At 36.8% G+C, this 16,216-nt stretch overlaps 1 protein-coding gene across 4 annotated transcripts in view; it reads left to right on the top strand.

Moving 5' to 3' along the window:
- LOC126352328 (steroid hormone receptor ERR1) overlaps positions 1 to 16,216 on the top strand; it is a 361,140-nt gene that overhangs the window by 289,697 nt on the left and 55,227 nt on the right. For all 4 annotated transcript variants that reach the window (XM_050002679.1, XM_050002678.1, XM_050002681.1 and 1 more), the window contains one exon: positions 8,699 to 8,825. In XM_050002679.1, the coding sequence (XP_049858636.1) occupies positions 8,699 to 8,825 (127 nt within the window). The remainder of the gene's footprint in view (positions 1 to 8,698; positions 8,826 to 16,216) is intronic.

The raw sequence follows: 16,216 nt of genomic DNA, 5'->3' as shown, positions 1-16,216 counted from the left end.
ACTGGCTTCACCAGTAACTGATGATACATTGCAAAACGTTGCAGTAGAAATTGAATTATACACCTCATAAAATGATATGTATTGAAGCATTGCAGTGTCTGTGTTAATAACTGACTTGTGTAAGTAAGTGTTTATGTATTTCTAGTAGAATGCTGTTCAGTTGATGTTACTTAATATCCACTTTAAGGTAACATAGATTAAAGAACCTTGTGACATATTGTAATTTTTTTGAAGGTTGATTAGCTTTAGTGTCTGAGGTTGAGGTGTCATATTGCATCAGTGAGGGAAACTAACTTTGTAAAAGCTACCAATTATTAAGAATGTTTGTACATGGGCTTAATGTTTTTTGAATAAGTGTGAATTACAAAAATTAAGAAAAATGCAAGGAAAGATGGTGGTATCTAACATCCGTAAACAAAGACACTTCGAAGAGACTTGTCTCCTGTGAAAAGTGTTATTAGTGCAATTTAGCTCAAGTAAACATTTTCTGTGATGTCAAAGTGTCAAAAATTTTGATTTTTTGACCTTTCGTAACTTGAGAAGGTGTTAGAGAAGGAAGTAAAATGAAGCACACACTTGCTATATTATTACTCATATTAATTGGCAAATTTAACTGTGATTTTTGTTGTTGTTGGTGCGTTTGTTTTAACCCAAAGTAAGTTGCTGTATTACAAATGACTTTGCCACGCAACAAGCGTCCACCCAGATTATTTAGATCTGTGTCTCAATGCTAATGCTTTCAAACCTCAGAACTTGTTACTTCCAATTTCTTACCTGCATCTTGCATCTCATCTCATATTGGATTTGTCGTAACTTTGCCTTATGTGTAATACCTACGCTTTTTCCTATGTTCTACACATATTTTTCTTCTACAAATGATCTATTCCAGGAATTGATAACTTGATGCTATTGTTTGCTCAGCATTTTGTAAGGGCACTTTTTTAATTTTTTATTTTGAATTTAATTCTTGTTGTATACATATACCAATTTTGGATGAAACACACACAGTACCTCTACCAAATAAAACTATTCGGCAGATGAAGTTGACACTCAACTTACATTACTACATGACATGTACCAATGTGAAACAGCTAAATTTCATCTACATCAATTCCACTTTTATTCTCATTTAACAATGGGACAGTGCCTTCTTAAAATGAAAAGAAGTTCTTTCCCATCCTTTCAAAGGCAATTCCCACATTATACAATCCAAGAGCACGTTCATTTCATATTTTCTTTCTTGAAAAATAGATGCAGTTTCCTTGTGATCAGCTCTCAAATAAAATCATGAAAGTAACTCCATTAATTAGAAAAATCTCATTTCTTTTGAGCAATCCAAGACTGACTTGTGTAGGAAGATATATGACCTACCTGTAATTGGCATGGTCTATGTGAAGGTGCACAGTAGTGAGACTGGGCTCTCATTCAGATCCAAACCGCTGTATGGCCAACCAGGTTTAAGTTTTGTGTGGTTTCCCTGGATTTCATAAGCCAAATCTCATGATGACTTCATTGAGGAGCATGTGGCCAATTTCCTTCCCTCCTTCCACAAGTTCAAACTTGTGCTCCATCTGTATTGACCTCATCGTTGGTGGGATCTGGCACTCTATTCTTCCTTTCTTCCTACTTGTAATTTACACAGAAACACAAGCTCTTTGTTCCTCATTGGAACCACATTTGCACCTACACCCAACTCTACCAGTCACTCTGAATTGCATGGTGGATGGTACTTCCCATTATTCAGTATATTATTTTTCTTTCTATTCCGTTTGTACATGAAGCATAGGAAGAACGTCTGCTTAAATGCTCATGATAATCATGAATATTTCATTTCACTAGGACTAAATGTACAGTTTGAAGAAATCTGAGAACACTAAAGTTTAAGATGAAGCTTCTTCTGTCATGTGTTCATTTCAGGGACCAGCTGTGCTCAAAAGTCTCAGTCACTGGTACTATCGCTTGGTGTTTTGTGCTTGATCTTTATATTTTCTCGTAAAGTGTTTGCTGTGTTAGTTAGACATTTGCCTGAGTTTCTCCAGTTGTACTCTGTTTCCTTGTGATGGTTCCTCATTCATTTTAGCTCAAGTAGAAAAATTAACTGGCAAGATACATTACAAGATTACCTCAGGTACATTTTATTATGTAAGTGCAACTCATTAGTTATTGTTTGGGAGAAGTTAACTTCTTTTTATAGATTCGATCTTTTTATCTTGGTTAGTGTAGAAACCTAAACCTAAGACTGGGCCTGAGCAAATTAAGTGGTGGTGAAGGAACACCCATTGAAATGAGTTGATGACAGTGTAAGTAAACTTCTCCATGAAGACTGCTCAGTCAGTTGAAGATATGTGGAAAGATGCTGTGGAACAAATACATCAAGCAGCGACAAAAATGCTGGGGAAAACCATACCTGGAAGAAAATACATTGATAAATAAACCTGGTGGTGGACAGCTGAAGTCAAGCGAGCAATCAAGGAGAAAAATATGGCATACAAGACTTGGCGGAACTCATGACTTGATACTGATCTCCAGAAATATGGCAACCTGAAATCAGCTGCAAAAAGAGCAGTAGCTGCAGCAAAAGACCAGTATTACCAGGCACTGTATGACCACCATGACACACCATCAGGAGAAAATAACATCTACCATCTTGCTAAGTCACGTCACCATTTAACTCAGGACATTGGACATGTGATGCACATTGAGGAAGCTGATGCCAAACTGCTAAGAGATAAACAATCTATTCTCCAGCATTGGACAGACTACTTTCATAACATCAGTAACAAAGAGTTTACACATCCACCAATTACTAATCCTGATCCTACCTTAGGACCCATCTTCTCAATTACACCTATGGAAGTAATGCTTGCCATTAGCAAGATGAAAAATGGAAAAGCAACTGGCCCAGCTGACCTACCAGTGGAAATCGGGAAATTTGCTCAGAAAGCCTGTTTCAGAATCGCCTCACTCTTCAATCGAATCATTGCCGAAAAACAACTTCCACAAGCATGGACAACTAGCATAACAATTCCAAACTGGAAGGGAAAAGGAGACATGAATGATTCCTCGATTTATCGCCCTATTCGACTCCTCTGTCATACTTTAAAGATCTTTGAATGGGTACTTGATAGCAGCCTCAGAAGTATTATTTCTATAACACCAAACCAGTGTAGATTTGTTAAGGATGCATCACCATCGATGCTTTCCACGCCATTCACCTTTTGAGGGAAAAACAGAGAGAGAGGCAGAAAAGTGTACACATGGCATTTCTAGACCTAGAAGAGGCTTTCAATCATATCCCACATGATCTTATTTGGCGAGCTCTTCACCGACATGGCATCCGTGAAGAGTATTTAAGCTGGGTGCAACTTTTGTAGCATAATTCCACTAGTGTTGTTTGGAGTACTGCTGGAATTTCTCCTCCCTTCGATATCACTGTGGGTGTTCATCAGGGTTCTGCCCTTTCACCATTGCTATGCATCCTTTGCATGGATACAGCAATGGCTGACATACAGACTACACATCCTTGGACCCTTCTTTATGCAGATGATGTGCTACTTGCCGACCAAGCCCGCCTTGAGCTCCAGCACCAGGTTCCAACACGGAAGGACAGACTGACTGAATATGGACTGCACCTCAATGTCCAGAAGACAGAGTACCTAGAATGTGGCTCCCAAGCCATGGGCGCCATAAGAATTGCAAAGAAAACCTGCAGAAGACCATGCATTTTAAGTTCCTAATGGTCTGTTGTCACATCACACTGCAACACAACAGTTGATACTTGAATGAGGGTAAATGCAGCTTGACTCAAGTGGAGACAGGTCACTGGACTCCTCTGCAATAAAAAAGATGCCTCAGTATCTAAAGGCAAAAGTATATAAGACCATTGTATGCCCAGCAGCAACGTATAGGACTGAGTGTCGCTCTGTGATGAAACAACAGGAGCAAATGTTACACACCATGGAGATGAAGATGCTTCGTTGGTCCATGTGGCTGACATGATGTGACCATGTAAAAAATACAGACGTCTGGCAAAGATTTGGTGTCACGCCTATCACCGACATCTTCTGGTCTTAAGACAACAACATGCATGTCTTCCCTGATGCTGTCAGTCCGCCTCTTTGCCAGTCTACCTGATAGTCTTGTTCCTCCTGGGTTGATGTGGAGTTCTGTTTTCACAACTGAGTTGTCTTGCGTTCTCATGACGTGGCCATACCAGCGGAGACGGGCTTCCCTCACTAGCACTCCTGAAAGAAAGGACGTTGCGGAGACATGGCTTAGCCACAGCCTGGGGGATGTTTCCAGAATGAGATTTTCACTCTGCAGCAGAGTGTGCACTGATATCCTTTCTTTCTGGAGTGCTAGTTCTGCAAGGTTTGCAGGAGAGCTTCTGTAAAGTTTGGAAAGTAGGAGACAAGATACTGGCAGAAGTAAAGCTGTGAGGACGGGGCGAGTCGTGCTTGGGTAGCTCAGTCGGAAGAGCACTTGCCCGCGAAAGGCAAAGGTCCTGAGTTCGAGTCTCGGTCCGGCACACAGTTTTAATCTGCCAGGCAGTTTCATATTAGCGCACACTCCGCTGCAGAGTGAAAATCTCATTCTGGAAGTAGTAGGCCGTTTGTGTGTTATTGCCAATTACTGCTAATGATCCCCACAATTTTATGTGGATGTAGAGACTATTCAAATTACAGGAAATGGTTTTTAGGTGTTTTAAAATGTTTTGGACCTTAAACACCAAGTTAAATTATTTTATCACAATGGCCCTAGATTTATAAATATTTAAGACTACATGCTGGCAAATTGCTGTTGAGGCACACCTTACCTTCACACGTCTCAACATTTGTCGTGTCTTACATCATCACCCACTGAAAGCAACAGCATGTTAATCTAACTTCTCAAATCTTACTTGAAATTTTTAAGTTTAAATATTTGTAATCAAACATTACTTCCTCAGTTAACTACTCCTTACAGTAAATAAATTTAATCTTGGTTCATAATAAGTTTTGAAGTCTCATACGAGGTACAATTAATTCATGATATGTGGTAGCCACAAAGATCTTTGGTTTTGTTTTCTTTCCTTTAGCCTGCTTTTCTGGTTACAATATCACTCTAACAGAAACAGATGTAGGTAAGGAAAGCAGAAGGCCCCAAGATGTACAGAACTTAAGCTGTCTGAACCCACTTCAAAGACTGAGACAAGTACTTGTTACACAATAGGAGTCTTGCGACTTTTATCATACGATGAATAAACTAAATAATTTTGTCAGTTGTAATAAAACATGAAGTTGGAGCTACGAAATTATTCCGATTTTCCACCATAGTAGCTTATACTGTGTGAAAAACTACAGTAATCATTTGTAGCTTCAACAAGTAATCCTTATTAATATTGTGATCATTAACATTGTTTACCAAGTAATTCTTATTAATTTTAGTGTATATTAAAAGCACATGTGCTGAGCAAAAACTTCCAAATTCACTTTCTTGGGAAAGTCTTCAAATAATTCAATAATTCATACATTTGTGTTATGAATTTTCTACAAGTGCAAAAAAAAAGGACCAACTCCTAACTTAAAATAATTCTTTTGCCTCCTTAAAAATATCAGATTGTTGATTATGAGAAGAAAGATTTTCAGAAATTTCTAACTATGTAACTTTTCTTTAGCTGCAGAAATCTCATACGCAAGGTGGATAACCAACAGCATTTGCAGAATAGCTAATCAAATTTGATTCAGTTGTATTTTCAAAGTGATGGCTTCATCTTCATTTCCAATGGTAATTTGAAATGAAATTTTAAATATAAAATGATCAGAAAGCCAGCATATGAGAACAGTTTAAGAAGTTCTCAAGCCAACAAAACCTGCATTATAGACACAGTAAAATAATCAGAACATTATATCTTGTACATTCCATCATATTCATGTGTTTGCAGAAATGTTACTTGAGACTGAAAAAAATGGTACATGCTACACTGTGAAATGTCATGTAAAGTAGAGACATTACAACAAAAGATGCTGAGCCTTCGGTGTTGATTGGTAAAATTTTATGAAGCCTTCGGTGTTGATTGGTAAAATTTTATGAATTAATTGCAGATGTCATTGCAAGTATATTTTGGTTGGGAAATCATCCAAATCTCGTAATTATAGCAGATGGTTGTGTATTTAAGTAGATACTTGGCATTTTGAACACATCAATAGTGTATATTTTGTGGAAAAAATTAGAGCCTGTAGTCACAATCCTATCACTTTGCTAATAAGCATATTCTTAAGAAATATTTAATTCTACTTGTTAACAGTAAAAGGCACCTTGCTTTGTCACAAAACAAAACAATTTTTATGAAGATAAAGAGTGCCAAATATTTAGGCAGTTATATTCTAGGAACTAGGTATTTTTCCACAACCTTGATCACTGATCTTCGCACTATCAATTTTTCAGCTAGACTATTTCCATGTGTTGCCCTATTTTCTCTGCCCGTGCTTTTATCCCTCCATGTTGCTGCAACTTCAATTTTCAGCTATCGATGTTGTATGTTCTAGTCTCAGTTTCCCTGTGAAATTACTTATTGTTTCATGTTATACTGAATTTACCAGTACTCAATGCCTAGTATGTGATTTCATCTTGCTTCTCCTTCAGTAAGAACATGACCATTGTAGGATGTAAGGTCCACCAATTATGTAACTTTTTTTCCAAGGTCCTAAACATATTTCAGCACCACTGTGCCATCATCAGTGGGTTTCCGTTTTATTTAATCTTTACACTTGGTGTGCATGATTTTTCAGTACCACTTGTATATTATTTATTACAGGTAGCTTGTCATGCTTGCATGCGGCAAGCCCTTTTATTCTCAGCATCATGGTGAGGTGTTGTAATGCACAAATAAATATAACATGTATTTTCACAAATAAGGTCGTAAAAGCATTTTGCATTTCACCAAAACACAGCACAATTACAATTATGCTCATCTTAGCCTTTTGGATGCAAGTGTGTAATGTTAGTGTTGGTGTTTGACACCAACTTATTTGTCCCATAGGATTTGAATAAGAATTTGATTAGTGTCATGATTTATATTTTCCCTCCTACCCCTCCTTCAGCCACATTAAAGATTTTTAAGAACATGAAGTTGTTGTAACATAGCTCCATGGTTTTGACAGTGCTCTGCTACAGTGTATTAGATGTTTGCATTACAGATGGTTTCTGTGGATACCTATATCCTAGATGATGGTTTTGTGTTTGACAGAGTATAAGAACCAGCTGCCATGATGTTTCTGATTAACCTCATGATTATGAAAATGTAATCTGTGTGTCTGCATTAAATGAGCAATAGTAATGAACTTTTTCTTATGTGATTGTTGTTCAGTTTAATACACTATAAGTACTCAGCACCTTCCTTCCAACAGGTGTCATCTTGTTTATACCCTGTCACATGTTCTGAAAAGAAATAATCATTGATTTTTGCACACCACACTCTTTTTCTCTATTATGGTAGCTTCCATTCATGTCACTTTCTAGCATTTTGCATCCACTATTCATGTAAAAGATTGTGACTATTGGTAACGCTTTTACCGGATCATTACACTTTGAAAATGTGATTAATTTTAAGATAGTGCCATCAGTGGTTAAATAATATGTACTCTCTTCTCCCCCCCCCCTCTCTCTCTCTCTCTCTCTCTCTCTCTCTCTCTCTCTCTCTCTCTCTCACACACACACACACACACACACACACACACACACACACACACTGCTGTCTCATTGGCATGGAGTTGCCACAACAGTGTTGCAGCAAAACTTTCTGCGAAACATAAACTGCTAAGTGTTTTAGATATCCCTGGACAATATAGTGCTTTATGCTATGAAACATCAGACAGCTACAATTGTATGGTTCAAAGTTTTTGTGAAGTTTTCTGTTATTTTCTACTGTGTGTTTTTTAACTGATATTATTTATTTTAAGTATCAGAGGCTATAAGAGATATAGTTGTAAATGGACTGTAAAACCTAAAATGTGTCACCAACGCAATGATGTAATAAAACTGCCCATTGAGATGACCAATGAGTATGCTCAAAAATAAACATTAAATCTAGAAACTACCAGTCTCTTATTTCTGAGCAAAAAGAATATGAGTAACAGCAATGTGAGGGAAATCAGATCTCAAGTATTCCAGAAGGAAGCCATATGTAGATGCGAAAGTGAGAGGAAAGAAGGAAAAAAGTGACAAGATATGGTATTCAGAAGTCTGAGGAAATAATTCTCCTTCATTGAGATTCTGAATACATGTGATTTAAAAGAAGGAAGACTTGGAAAATTTGGAGAGATAAAAGATTACTTGAAGATTTACACAGAAAGGCAGGGAAGGATAGTGTAAGAGAAGGAAAGAATATAAGTAAGCAAACGATGAGGGGTATAAGAGAGTAAATATGATGGGAGATGCGGAAGAGAGATAAATGGAGAAGAAGGGTGGGACAAGTGATATGAGTGTAAAAAAAGAACTTTGCTATCATGTGAAGTAGTCATTTGTAAAAACATTAAAGTTTATATTATTTGTACACACAACATTTTTTATCCTTACTCATTATAGTTTCTCCATTTTGAGAAGGAAATAGTAAAAAGCCTTACCTACTCTTTTAGATGGTGCAAGTTATTAAGTAGAGGGGAAAAGTATGAACTGTAACTTGTATTTTGGGCATTATTATGCTGATTATTTTTCACAGGAGGGCATGAAGGAGGAGGATCTTCCAAGAAGACTGTGCTTAGTTTGTGGAGATACAGCATCAGGGTTCCACTACGGTGTTGCCTCTTGTGAGGCGTGCAAGGCTTTCTTCAAGAGAACAATTCAAGGTTATAATTTTTATTAAATTTAACATTATTTTGTGAAGCATTAACCCAATTTTTAGATCTGAATTAAATCCATCATAACAATCTGTAACTTAAGAACTGAGGTACATGTGAACTTAGGTAGAATGATTCTTGTGATTTATGAGGATGATTAGTTGTTAATAACATACAATAATTTTTGTTATGGAGTATGTAAGTGATGTTTCTTGCATGACTGTTTCTGATCAATCATTTTTTAGAGTCAGCCATCATATTTTAAGAAAAGTATTGTGGAGGCATAATGATGATTTATTATCTCAATATAGCATACAAATTTGTAGTTAATTATTTTCGGAGTTCTTATGTATAAAGTAATAATCTACCTTTGTGTATGGGTGCAATTAAGTACAATATTATGGTAATCCATGAGTGAATTATGTTCAAGATAAGAAAGCATAATAATTAACACTTTGAAGTAGGAATTTTCTTGAGCGTACATGATGACCAAGAAGATAGTTCTGGGATTAAAGGTAATCTTTAGTGTGGGAAAATCATGATTGCTAGAGATGAAATTTTTGGCCCTAAAATATTTCAGCTCGCTAGTATATTTGGTGTAATTTTACTGAAAACATGTTTTTGCAGGAAGAATGAAAAACCAGCTATCATTCTTCATAAAAGCACTTAATTTACAAATGTGCTGTGAACAGCATTTCTTTGCACATATGTACCTGTGTCCTCCTATAGTGTGATGGAATATATTTGTTTAATTAACTATCCTTTATTATACAATTACAATTTAAAATGAACATTGGAGATAGAAGCAATGACACACCATTTAGGTGTATAGATACTGGTAATCATTATTGACTGTTATAAATAAAAATTTTTAAAAACCAAGGGCATCATTTTGATTCGCATAAAGCTTAATATGTGAGAATGGTAGAGAAATAAATATTGTGAATTTACTTCAACAATAGCTAGAGAATTTAGAATTGAACCATCAAGTTATATCTTATTGCAACATTCTATATAAAATCATGAATGGATAGATATTGAAAGGGACACAAAGAAAATTTATCTCTTTAATCATATATCATCATATTAAATTTTTGAGACTGGCTAATTAGTGAACATACTCTTAGTGATTTGGTAACAAAATAACAGAAGGACTCTGTGGAAAACCCTTGCCAGAAGAAGGGACAGGTTAGTGTGACATCTGCTACAACATGTGGGAATAGTGGTAGAAGGGAGAGTAGAGGGGAAAATGGTAAGGGCAGACAAAGACTGGAATACAAAAATTAGAGTAGATGTAATGAGACAAAAAGATAAGAAAATGTGGAGTACAAGATCTAACAGACTTGTGACTTATAAAAGTCAACTTCTATAAACACAAAGGACTAAATAAATTATATAAAAAAATATTTTACCATTTATGCTACAGAGCTGTGACTTAAATACAAAAATCAAATTTGAAATTCAGAACCACCATCTGTTGCTAGTTGTGAAAGCATAGTACTGGACTGCAGTATTATGTGCCATGACTGTATGCTTACTTAGTAAAATGCTCATAAGCAAACCTGATAATAAAATACACAATGAACTAATCATATAATATTGCAATATGGCATCTAAATCTTTCAAAATTTATAGGACAAACAGAATAAGAAGCTACTATTAAGTGCAAATTACACAAAGTAGAAAAATGTTATCAAAAATTGAAACAGGGTAATATATCATTGAATTATAACTGTTATACAGATGAATGGTGTATTGTATGCTAGACACAAAAGGAAGGGTTACACACTTCTAGAGGTTGTAGAGGGGCCTTAATAGATCAAGTTTTACATAGGAACCCATGTTCTGAAAAGGTTTGTTTCCATGTTACAAGGAAAGCAAACTGTACAGATTTCATTCTTATTTACCGTGATCTTACAACAGCTGTTTGATATGATGATCACTAAGTTTGGTGCACACATTGTATCTGTGCAGTAAGTTTGCATAAATTGTGTCCAACATGTTTGGTGTATGGTTAATCACTTCTTTCACAGGCATGATCCATACAAACAGGTCTTCCTCTGACTGAACAGGGGTCTCATAAACAAGATGCTTCATGTGGCCCCACAAGAAAAAGTCCAAAGGTGTTAACTGTGGAGATTCGCTTGATCAAGCAAGTGGTCTACCTGAACCGATCCATTTGTCCCCGAGGCTATGCTCAAATGGTTTCGGACACAAATTGCAAAATGCATTGCCATGCCATCACGCTGGAACCACAGTTCATGTTGAATGTCCAATGGCATATCTTGCAAGAACTCTACCAGCTCTTGTTGCAGGAATATCAAGTACCTGCCACCCATTAGGTGGGGAAGAAGGATGCACAGCCCAATCACGCGACCGTCCCAAATGTGGCTGTTTTGAGTGTTCAAAACATCTTCCCTGTTGAAATGTGCTTCATTGGTGACCAAAATTTGCCTTGGAACTTGAGGAAAATCCACACTGTTGTTTAAAATCCAAGTACAGAATTGACATATGATGCAAAATCTGCCAGGTGCATGGTGTGTATCTTTTGAGGTGATACAAGTGGAGTTCCTGTTAATGCATAACACACTAGACAGACAAGTGAGACACATATAAGTGATGTGCAATGGCTTGAGTGATCATCAATGGCTTCCATTCAACTTGTTGAAGCACTTTCTCTTCCAATATGGCATTGTGCCACCTTTGTGGGTTATCAGTCTGCTCTATCACTTTTCCACAGCCATTGTTCTGCTCTGGCAAACATCGGATGAGATTGAGTCACACAATTTGGAAAGTACTTGTGGTAAAGGTGTTGTGCTTCTCTTCCATTACTGTGAGCTTCACCATAAATTAACACTATATTTGTGTACTCTGTGAAAGCATACTTGGGCATCTTGTAATTGCAGTACTAATCATCGTAATGTTAACTGACACATCAGAGGAAGAATGAAAACAAGGCAGATGCAAACAGAGGACATCACATGACATCATGTCATCATACCATCCATGGATGTGAGTAGCCTACCATAACAGGCAAACTACTTAAGAAACATCTAGTGTATGATAAAGTAGCTCTTGAGTTCATTGTAATATGGAAACAAACCATTTTCAAACATGGGTTTGTGTTTAAAATGTGACCTATTGAGTCCCCTCCATAACCTCTACAAGTGTGCAACATGAATTATGAAACACCCTGTATATCTGGTTCTACATCCCTCATGTTTATTCATTTGTATAAAGGTAAATTTGGGCAAATATAGTTCATTGTAATGTTGATAACTAAGGAAAAGAGCATTAAACTGAACCCAGCAGAACTGAAACAATATGAAGAAGAGAGGTGGTGCCATCTATAGGAAAAACTGTAATAATTTCAAAACAGTTGACGTGACTACCTTTTTTAACCTAAAACTATAAGAAAGTTGTTGTTGTTGTTTTAGTCTTGAGTCTACAGACTGGTTTGATGCAGTTCTCCACACTAGTCCAGGCAGTGCAAGCCTTTCATCTACGAGTAACTACTGCAGCCTACATCACTTTGAATCTACTTACTATAATCATACCTACATTTACCTCTACAATTCCCCCCCCCCCCCCCCCCCCCCTCCTGCCCTTAACCCAGCACTTCCTTCCATTACCAAACTAACAATTCCTTGTTGCATCAGTATGTGTCCTGTGAACCAATCCCTTCTTTTAATCAAGTTGTGCTATAAATTTCTCTTTTCCCCAATTTGCTTTGGTCCATTCTCATTGGTTATATAATCTATCCATCTGTTCTTCAGCATTCTTCTGTAGCACCACTTTTCAATGGCTTCTATTCTTTCTTGTTTGAGTTTCTTATCATCCTAGTTTTACTTCTGTACAGGGCAACACCCTAGACAAAAAAAACTTTTAGAAAAGACTTCATAACATCTAAATTTATATTTGATGTTAACAGATTTTTTTCATTTTAAGAAATGTTTATATTGCTGTAGCTGGTCTACATTTTATATCCTCTGTATTCTGACAACATTTATTTTGCTGCCCAGACACCAAACCTTATTTAATACCTTCAGTTTCCCATTTCCTCATATAATTCCCCCAACATCACCTGATTTAATTTGAGTATATTCCACTGCAATTCTTTTATTTTTGTTAATATTCATCATATAATCTCTTTTCAAGACGCTATCAAATCTGTTCAGTTGCTCTTTCAAGTCCTTTACTGTCCATGACAGAATGTCATTAGCATCTACATCTGCATCTACATGATTACTCTGCAGTTCACAGTTAAGCCTCTGGCAGAGGATTCATCGAACAACCTACAACACATATCTCTAATATTCCACTCTCAAACAGCACATGGGAAAAACAAACACTTAAGTCTTTCTGTATGAGCCCTGATTTTTCTTATTTTATTATGATGATCATTTCTCCTTATGTAGGTGGGTGCCAATAAAATATTTTCGCACTCTGAGGAGAAATATGGTTATTGAAATTTCATGAGAAGTTCCTGCTGCACCAAAAAATGCATTTGTTTTAATGACTGCCACCCCAATCTATATATCATGTCCATGGCATTCTCTCTCTTACTTTACAATAATACAAAATTAAATGTCCGTTTTTGAGCTTTTATGATTTCTCTGTCAATCCTATCTGATGCAGATACCATACTACACAGCAGTACTCCAAAAGAATGGGGACAAGCATAGTTTAAGCCTGCTCTTTAGTAGACCTGTTACATTTTCAAAGTACTCTGCCAATAAATCACTGTCTTTGCGTTGCTTTTGCCACAGCATTTTCAATGCACTCATTCCAATTTAAATAATTCATTATTGCAAGCCCTAAGTATTTTGTTCAGTTTACAGCCCTTAGATTTGTTATCACTAAATGAAAAGTTAGTGGATTCCTTTTAGTGCTCAGGGGAATGACGTTACACTTATCATTATTTAGAGTCAATTTCCACTTTTATACCATACAGATATCATGTCTAAATCATTCTGCAGTTCAGTTTGATCATCTGATGACTTTACAAGATGGTAAATGACAGCATCATCTGCAAACAATCTGAAGGGACTGTTCAGATTGTCTCCTAAACTGTTATGTAGATCAGGAAAGCAGAGAGCCTGTAATACTTCATTATAGACCGCCAGATATTACTTCCATTTTACTTGATGATTTTCCATTGATTACTATGTACTGTGACTTTTCTGACTGGAAATCATGAATCCAGTCCCACAACAGAAATGATACTCCATAGGCACGCTATTTGATTAGAAGTAAATGGTGTCAAAAGCCTTCTGGAAATCTAAAAATGTGGATTCAATTTGATTTCTCCTGTTGATTGTACACATACTTTATGAGAATAAGAAGCTAGTTGTGTTTCACAAGAATGATATTTTCTGAATTCGTGCTGGCTGTTTGTCAATAAATCATTTTCTTTGAGGTAATTTATCATGTTTGAGCACATTATATGTTCCAAAATCCTACTGCAAACTAACATTAGTGATATGGATGTGTAATTCAGCAGATTACTACTATTTCCTTTCTGGGGTATTGGTCTGCTTCATGCAACTTTCCAGTCTCTGAGTACAGATCTTTCCACTAGCAAGTGGTTTTATGCGATTGCCAAGTATGGAGCTATTGTATCAGCATACTCTGAAAGGAACCTGAGTGTTTTGCAATCTGGTCCAGAGGCCACGCCTTTATTAAGTGATGTAAGCTGCTTCGCTACACTGAGGATATCTACTTCTAAGTTACTCATGTTGGCAGTTGTTCTTGATTTGAATTCTGGAATATTTATTTTGTCTTCTTTTGGGAAGGAATTTCAAAAAATCATGTATAGTAACTGTGCCTTAGTGGAAGTGTCATCAATAACATCACAATTGTTATTGTGCAGTGAAGATATTAATTGGGTATAGCCACTGATGTAATTTACATACAACCAGAATATCTTTGGGTTTTCTACCAGATTTCAAGACAGAGTTTCATTGTGGAAATGATTAAATGCCTCTCACATTAAAATTTGTGCTACATTTTGAGCTTCAGTAAAACTTCACCAAATTTGGGGATTTTGTGTTCTATTAAATTTGGCCTCTCTCTCTCTAATCCATGAGCTTTGAGATTGAGGCATGGATCAGATTGCAAAAAAGGTCAGATTATCAGAATGCACAGAAAGATACAGATTTACATTAAAATAAACAATCTCTGAACTAGAAGGTGATACTGTATGTCCATGTATAAAGCATTGCAATAAGCATCATAAAAGCTGTTGTTATTATTACATATTGAAAAAGAGCAATACTGCACAGTATATATGTACTGTACTGTGTGTACAGTACATATGTGTTGTACTATAAAAATTGAAGGTAGCCTATACACTAGTAAAAAATTACATAGGAAGTAAGTCAGGTATAGATTTTTGTGTAGCAAATGAAATTTTAAACTTAGCTGCACTATTCTTCCATGTCTTGATCCACAAAATGTCCATAAGTGTTATAGGTTCGTTCTGTTCGATGTGCTGTAGGGCAATATCAAAAGTGCTCTTGGTATCGATGTATGAAATCTGGGTGTGGAGTTCATCATCATCACTGTCTGAGTCCTTGTTCACAGTTTCTTCACCATTCTTTTACAAAACAGCAGCAACAGTCCTTGAGCTCTTCGCTGTTTTTACAGTCTTTGTCACATTGGGCAATCCACTCCTCAACCTCACTGGCAGGGACATTCAATTGTACAGTTTGTAGATCTTTAATGAGTTCTTGCATGTCAGTATTTTGCTCACCTTCAATCTGCTCATTTCTTGTCATAACATCCAGCCAAAGCTTACGCCAAGATGTCTGCAGTTTGTCAGGTTTTAGTTCCTCCAATGCTGAGAGATTTCATAGCTTCAAGTACATTACAATCCTTCATGGGGCTTTCTAAAATTGAGCTGATTTTCTGTGATACCACCTCTTTAACCATTCTATCACTCCTTGCATTGCTATCCACGATTCCCTGTATGCCCTGAACAGTGTGGATGCTCGGTGACCTTTGTCTGGACTCCAGGCCACATTGCGCCGGCCACGGTGGTCTCGCGGTTCTAGGTGCGTAGTCCGGAACCGTGTGACTGCTACGGTCGCAGGTTCGAATCCTGCCTCGGGCATGGATGTATGTGATGTCCTTAGGTTAGTTAGGTTTCAGTAGTTCTAAGTTCTAGGGGACTAATGACCACAGCAGTTGAGTCCCATAGTGCTCAGAGCCATTTGAACCAGGCCATATTGGGATCCCAGGGAATGAACTCACTGATAGCCTGGCCACTTAATTCTTGAGATTGGTATTATGGAAACAGAACTTTGATCAGTATTACACTTTCAAGTTTTAGGTGCCCATGGAATGGCTCACTCTAACTTCAATGAACTACAGGTGATAAACGAGACTATGAATCTGTT

Source organism: Schistocerca gregaria, chromosome 1, assembly GCF_023897955.1.
Source record: "Schistocerca gregaria isolate iqSchGreg1 chromosome 1, iqSchGreg1.2, whole genome shotgun sequence".
Lineage (NCBI taxonomy): Eukaryota > Metazoa > Arthropoda > Insecta > Orthoptera > Acrididae > Schistocerca > Schistocerca gregaria.
Note: the sequence above shows the minus strand (reverse complement) of the source record. Positions and strands in the feature narration are given on the sequence as shown.